Source organism: Tachysurus fulvidraco, chromosome 26 (genome assembly GCF_022655615.1).
Source record: "Tachysurus fulvidraco isolate hzauxx_2018 chromosome 26, HZAU_PFXX_2.0, whole genome shotgun sequence".
Taxonomy (NCBI): Eukaryota; Metazoa; Chordata; class Actinopteri; order Siluriformes; family Bagridae; genus Tachysurus; species Tachysurus fulvidraco.
Window position 1 is genome coordinate 744,520 of NC_062543.1, and position 7,500 is coordinate 752,019.

General features: G+C 41.5%; 2 protein-coding genes across 4 annotated transcripts in view; both read right to left on the minus strand.

Annotated features, from left to right (window-relative positions):
* zgc:152816 (uncharacterized protein LOC777712 homolog) overlaps positions 1-2,668 on the minus strand; it is a 10,343-nt gene extending 7,675 nt beyond the window's left edge. Inside the window, exons 1-2 of one of the 3 annotated variants that reach the window (XM_027159409.2) lie at positions 2,512-2,668; positions 592-1,185 (exon numbers count right to left, since the gene is read on the minus strand). In XM_027159409.2, coding sequence (XP_027015210.2) covers positions 592-1,134 — 543 coding nt within the window. In that variant the 5' untranslated portion in view covers positions 1,135-1,185; positions 2,512-2,668. Of the gene's footprint in view, positions 1-591; positions 1,186-1,988; positions 2,144-2,483 lie in introns of those variants that run through there. The other 2 variants (XM_027159410.2, XM_027159411.2) reach the window with 2 other exon arrangements.
* A 324-nt stretch (positions 2,669-2,992) lies between these two features.
* The window catches only part of zgc:175280 (cationic amino acid transporter 2 family protein), a 7,325-nt gene continuing 2,817 nt past the window's right edge, over positions 2,993-7,500 (minus strand). Inside the window, exons 5-12 of the mRNA XM_027159413.2 lie at positions 7,289-7,422; positions 6,864-7,086; positions 5,553-5,689; positions 5,271-5,373; positions 4,859-4,971; positions 4,462-4,628; positions 4,272-4,380; positions 2,993-3,552 (exon numbers count right to left, since the gene is read on the minus strand). Coding sequence (XP_027015214.1) covers positions 3,404-3,552; positions 4,272-4,380; positions 4,462-4,628; positions 4,859-4,971; positions 5,271-5,373; positions 5,553-5,689; positions 6,864-7,086; positions 7,289-7,422 — 1,135 coding nt within the window. The 3' untranslated portion in view covers positions 2,993-3,403. The remainder of the gene's footprint in view (positions 3,553-4,271; positions 4,381-4,461; positions 4,629-4,858; positions 4,972-5,270; positions 5,374-5,552; positions 5,690-6,863; positions 7,087-7,288; positions 7,423-7,500) is intronic.

A 7,500-nucleotide genomic window follows, 5' to 3' on the forward strand; every position in this document is an offset into this window, starting at 1 on the left:
CTACTTCACCACTAGAGCTCCAATCTGCTCTGAAGTTGGTTTCTAACTGCGATGTTTAATTTGAACATTATTTCTCATGACACTGCTTAAGCTTAATCAGTGTAATACGATAAAATTAATAAATCCTCTAAAGCTCGACCTGCTCATGTCATCGACCAGTAACACAAACAATGAGCATGAAGTAATGAAGACGTTTTGTTTCTCCATCAGTATGTGAGCTTTACATATCTGCAGCTCCTGTCATGCTCCTGGAGGACTGAAGATGAGCTTCATAGCAGCACTTCACTGCTGAGATCTCACTTAGAAATTCCTCACACTGACACAAAGTGCACCAAGTTTCTGTAACTCTGACCGCTAAAGTCCAGATAACTGAGTGATTATTAGCTGTAAACGTATAAATCAGAATAATTTACACTTCACTTTAAATGCTACCAGTTTTTTCCCCCGGACTTTATAAAACTGGTCACTCTCTGATTGTCGTGGCTCGCCGTGAGGGTTCGCTATAAGGTGTGACACCTGACTGATGATGACCAAACTGTGAGACTGTATGATTATGAGTTCATGCACTCTGGTGTGTTTTGGGTCTGTTACCTTAGACCCATTGCTCTCAGTCTTGCACAGCGTACAGATGTGTGGGAAAACCGTCGGTTTGTCATCCAACTCGTTTTCCTCTGGTGTCACTCCGTCTCCGCTCTGTCTCTCTCGGGAGGACTTCCTGGATCTGGAGTCCCTCCTTCCTCCTGTATTCGCTCGCTCTGCCTTCTTGTGACTTTCCCCCTTGCCATGATGCTCATGCTCGTGACTGGACGTGTGACGTGATGAACTCGAGGGTGGCGGGCTTTCACGTTTCTCTTTTCTTTTTTCCGAGGTTTCTGTATCCTGATTGGCCGGTTTAGGCTCCGCCTCTGGTTTGTCACTATTGTCTGTGTCAGTAGCAGCGGTGGGGGCAGCCACTGCCTTTTCAGAACGCTTGGCTTTGAGCTGCATGATGAGGTACGGTAACGTTTCCACACTGATCTCGTTCTCCGGGATTTGAGCCAAAGCCTCGACGTCCTCCGAGCTGAGACCCAGAGCCGAGTACACGCTCTGAGCGCTCATGGGCGCCGCGTCAGCCGCGTTATCCGAAGACTCCATCTTCAAATCACGACACAGGAGTGGAGAGGAAATCCTCTCTCAGATGTGACACTACAGAACAAAACACCACCGAGAAACTAAATAAATACACCAAGATTAAAAAGAAAAGATGTTATTAAAGATTTGAAGCCAATACATTTCACAAATAAATAAACAAACAACAAAACAACATTAATAATAATAATAATAATATCCTTTATTATTAACACTACAACTCATGACGTTATATACTGGAGCCTAATTAACTGATGTTTTAAAGTATGTGTCAACAACAACAACAATTCTTTTTTGTTAGTTGTCACACACACACACACAAACAAACCCAGACACACACACACACACACACACACACACACAAACCCAGACACACACACCCAGACACACACACACACACACAAACCCAGACACACACACACACAAACCCAGACACACACACACAGACACAAACAAACACACAGACAAACACACACATAGACACACACACACAAACAAACCCAGACACACACAGACAGACACAAACAAACACACAGACAAACACACACAAACAAACAAACAAACAAACACACACAGACAGACACAAACATACACACACACACATAAATTGAGGTCAGATGCTGAGTTTATATCCATCCCTTACTCCAGAGAAGTGTATAAATTTAAAACAGTTTGCAATTTGACATTTTAGTGGTTAAATAGTCAGAATTGTATGAAACGTCTCCATGTGTTAAATGCTATCTGTTGTTGTAGTAAACACACACACACGGGTTACTAGCATGCTAGCTGCTAAAGTTACACAGAAAACGTTTGTTGTGTGTTTTTTGTTCTTTCTGCGACCATATTTCAGATTCATTTACCTTTAGCATTTATTATCAGGGGTGTAACTTTATCGCCATTTAAACGAACGAGTTATTTTATCAATGTTCTTAACTATAAAGCAGACAAATAGCTAGCGTTAGCTACCTAGCACGCGAGCCTACGTAAGCCAAACCGCTACCCAATCGGAGACTAAGTGCCCTAGGTAGTGATCAAGTTCACTTCACTTCACTCCCTATGTAGGGCACATAGCGCCTCGGATACGTTTGGTATTCCACCTCACTTTGTTTTGCAGATCAGCCTTAAAATCACACGTTCTTATTAAATCCGAATCTTATAAAACGACCCCGAATCAACGTGAAAAAGTATAACGGACCTGTGATGCTTTATAACAGACGTTATGCGGAGTTGTAGCGCTAATGATAAGCTAGGCTAGGCTAGGCTAAGAGGAGCTAGCTGGCTAAGCTAATCATTCCCATTATTGGTCGTGTTGTAAACAATGAAGTTTCACGCAGTCGCCACAAACACACGCTTACATTTTTATATACGATTTGAGAAAAATACCGAATTGTATTTGACGAATTCCTCTGTTCTCGGTGCACGAAAGCGTCCTGCTAAAAGCCACGCAACTGAACTGTTCACTTCGCCATGTTTTTGTGCAGTAAGTCGGACTGATCCACACCGCGCTACCGGTACCGCCGATAAACTACTGCTGTTTGTATCGATATCACAAACTCACGGATAGTAAAAACATGCGTTCAGCTAAGTGACTGAACATTAAAATAAACACTCTGTGGTAATAAATCTGTTTCATATATTGTTTAATCACACCGTATCTACTCAGAATCGTATTGCTGTGCACAACAAATTATTATTATTATTATTACTACTATTATTATTATTTCTATTATTATTATTATGATTATAATTATTACAATTATTATTATTACTACTGCTACTATTATTATTATTATTATTGTTATATTATTATTATTACTACTACTATACTGTTATTAACCATTAATAACAGCTGGGAGACAAGCACTGAAGAAAAATATCAATTTTATTAGAGTTACAATAAAAGAATATTAAAATACATGACCTTGAATGATTATATATCTCATGTAAATGTTTAACATTGTTTTCCTGAAAAGAACTAAAAAGTAAATAAACCTATTTACATATTATCATAAACGGGAGCTAACAATCAAATATGTCCACATTCAGTACTTTAGTCAGCATTTCATCATCTGAAATATTAAATTACTTTACAGAACATGGCATCGTAAAAACATAGTCTATAAAAGTGTTATGTGTATAATATTCATAAGGACTTTTTTGGATGACTCGTTCAAGAACGTTTCTTTTCTGTTTTTTATTTATCGTATAATGTTATAGAGTATATGTTTATTTTGGGTCAGTATTAATAAGGCTCGGGTGGAGATCTGGGAAAACTTTAGAGTTTGCTTTGTCGCAGAGAAACATTGTCTTTCTTGGTTTCTTCCACCTGGGCGCAGATGGTATTGGGCTCAATGTGATGAGGAGATTCGTCTCGTATCTTCTGGACGCTGTGCCAAACACCGTAGCCAAAATAGATCAGCAGCCCTAAACAGCAGATTAATGCAGTTACAGTTTGTAGTGAACACACAACACACACACACACACAGAAATGTCATCAAAGATGTGCAGTGTGTTTGCTCTGAGATGTAGAGAATATGTGTCAGAAGATAAGATGAAGTTTTTCAGGAATCCTTCCAGCTAAATTCATGGGGATTTGTAGCTTACATCTGTCATAATTAATTTGCATGGAGCACATAATCTGAAACAATACGAAGTCAAGAGGCTTTTTCTCCTTCGTTTTCACTGAGAGTTGGCGACATGATGGCAGAGAACGTCGGCAAGTAGATGAGAAATATTTAACTTTATGCAAATACGCTGCGACTCAGTTCACCGATGGAACTGAAGACACGTGACCTGTGACAAACAGCACACACTGCTTCTCCTTCACATCTGATATGGAATGCTAGTTGCTCCACTCTCTGATAAGCCTTATTACCATGGCAACCAGAAGCAGGAACTCCCTCTAATGATGTATTAGTCCAGTGAACGTAGCCTTATGGTATCACATGCTGTCTAGTGACATTGTAGAGTAACCCTGTAACAGAGTCTACATCACACAGTCACCCAGCTTACGGTCCAGGAGCTCGCTCTGACTGGTTTAAACGCCACCTTGTGCTAGTATAGTACAGTGGAATTTAAAATGGATGGAGAAGATCGACGATGCGATGTCACTAAGCAACTCCAGCGTTCAGTGTTCATCTTACCTATCGCCATCCACACTGCGTACCGGATCCACGTCTCTCCTCCCAGCTGAACCATCAGATAAATGTTGACAAAAACACTGAGGATGGGAAGCGCCGGCACCAGAGGAACCTGCAGCCAGAATGATTCGGCTTTTAGCCACTATAGAAAATGTAAGTGAGGTGTAATGAAGGTTAAAGGTCAGAGTCTCACCATGAAGGCAGCCTTGCTGTTGCTCTGTGGTTGTCTCCAGATGATGACTACAGCAGTGAGTAAAAACAACGCGAGTACGCAGATGATCAAAATCATCCACCATGTATCCACCAGGCCAGACTCAACCCCCTTCGTCAGAATCACACTGAGAGCTACTACCACCACGACTGTAACACACACACACACACACACACACACACACACACACACACACACACACACACACACTGTGTCAGTAAGAGACTTGAGATCATACAAGCAGAATACTAAAGTCCAAATCTTAACTATCCACTTACTGTAGCTACAGAGAAAGATTAATTATTCCTGTTTACTTTATACTCAGATGAACAAACACCGTATTGTTGCTAACAGAACGAGGAAGAAAGAGAAGCCTCACGGATGATGATGGTCAGTATGGAGATGACTTTAGAGCTGGTGGCTGTAGGTGAAGATGGCGGTCGTATTAAACTCCATTTCTTCTCACTCGGCTTGTCCGAATCTGCTTTGTATCTGTGTGGACACACATTTATACACTCTGTCTAAATTGCCATAGGTTATAAACTTTAATGCTTTGTTCTATCGAGTCAAACCGAAAGAGGCTGATGTCAAAAATATGGCGTCACTTCTCGTTAATAAATCGAATTGCTGGGGTGTAAAAGTAAAAATAAATAAATAAATAAATAAATAAATAAATAAATAAATGGAGATGTTTAAAAATAAATAGCATCTGGTTCAAATATATTATATTGGGTTTTATATACTGTATAATTGGAGGAGATGGTGAGTGGGAGGGGAAGTGAGAGACGTACCTGAGGATGAGGATGCAGATGGCCACCAGCGTGTAGGCAAACAGAGTGCCAATGGACATCATGTCCACCAGAGCTTTCAGGTCGAACACAAGCGCCATGATGGCTGCAAAACAACACACACTAAACGACACACTGTCGGCTCACAGCTTCTTATTTATGAAGAAGATTTCAGTAAAAGACTTCAATAGATGCTGAATATAGATTTAAAAAAAAAAAAATCAGTACATTTGTGTAGTTAATAATAATCACGGTCTGATTTCTCAGTGTTCTCAGCTACGTTACCTGCCACGAGTCCTGATGAGAGCGTGGCGATGACGGGACTCTGTCTGGAGCTCATTCTACTCAGGGGTTTGAAGAGGAGTCCGTCTCGCGCCATGGCGAACAGGACACGCGGCATCGGGAACATCGAACCCAACAAACTGCCACAAAACATTGTGGATATTATTTCAAAAGTTTCCCTTCACTTTCATTATATGGACAAAACTTCCTGTTCTTGTTGCCATGGTGGTTTCGTCGGTCCCTGGAGTTCGTCTTCATCTCAACACTATCTAAAAGCCACCTTTCCTTGTTCCTGGAGACGTATCTACTCTATCTTTAGTATTTATATTATTAGATTCACATTAAAAGTGATTAAAGACACAAATAGAAACTCAACTCATCGTATTTCTGATTACACAGAACATTTTTTGAGTCCTTCCTGTTTTAGACAAATAAATTCTAGGAAGCGGAGCATTAACCATTAACCTGGTGAATATTTAACTCCTGATCTTTCATGTATTCATCTTGCTCATCTTCCTGGGTGTTTCTGTGGCTTTACCCAAGGAGTTTATGGTGTTTAAACACATCAGACTCCATCAGTCTGCACGAGGAGGGCGATAATGAGGAGAACTGTGTAGTTAATGTACTTTATTACATCTGAAATTATCTTTGGAGTCTAAATGTCCCTCTTACAGTCATATGTACATCACACACACACACACACACACACACACACACACACCACACACACACACACACGCACCACACGCACACACGCACACACACACACACACACACACACACATACACACACATACACACACACACACACACACGCACCACACACACGACACGCACACGACACGCACACCACACAAACGCATACACACACACACACACACACACACACGCACCACACACACGCATACACACACACGCACACACCACACACGCACACACCACACACGCACACACACACACACACACCACACACAGACACACACACACCACACACACGCCACACACAAACACCACACACACACACACACACACACACACACACACACACACACACACGCACCACACGCACCACACACACACACACACACACACACACACACACACACACACACACACACCACACACACACACACACACACCACACACACACACACACACACACACACACACACACACACACACACACACACACACACACACACACACACACAGGAGCATGTGAAGGATGTTCTATGAATATTGAGATGAAGCTCAGAGATTTGAATTATTTGTAAATTTAGAAATATAAAGTGGACCCTGATGATGTTGTCCTACCTAGTAGAGAGTGCACACAGAGACCCGACGGCCACCACGTACTTCGCCGGGTCCCAGCCCACGTGTGTGAAGGCCACAGGGAGCGGGCTCTGGATACTCAGCTGGTAGTACGGCATCATGAGCGTGAGAGCGGCAGAAACACCAAAATAAGCCAGAAAACAGATCAGGAGCGACGCCACGATACCCACGGGGATGGACTTCTGAGGGTCACGAACCTCCTCACCTTCAGTAGAAGAAAAAAGACACAGAGTGAGTGAGTATTGTTTTGTGAAGTGAGTTTCTTGGTTTCAGTGTGTATTATTATTATTATTATTATTATTATTATTATTATTATTATTAAAACACTGACAAATGGTCTTTACTCTCATAATACTGTAGCTCTTTTTTTTCTTAACTCATAAAACCTTATAAAAGATTTGATGGACCTGTCGTGGCGATACAGTCGAATCCTACAAAAGCATAGAAGCAGGTCGCAGCTCCGGCCAACGTGCCCTCAAACCCGAAAGGGAAAAATCCTCCAATGCCCAAATTGGGCATGTCAGTGGTGCTGTTTGGGTTTCTGTGTAAAACATAAAAATACATAAATAATCAGTTCTGGATTTACTCTCAGACGTTCTGCTAGTTTCTGTTCCTGGTG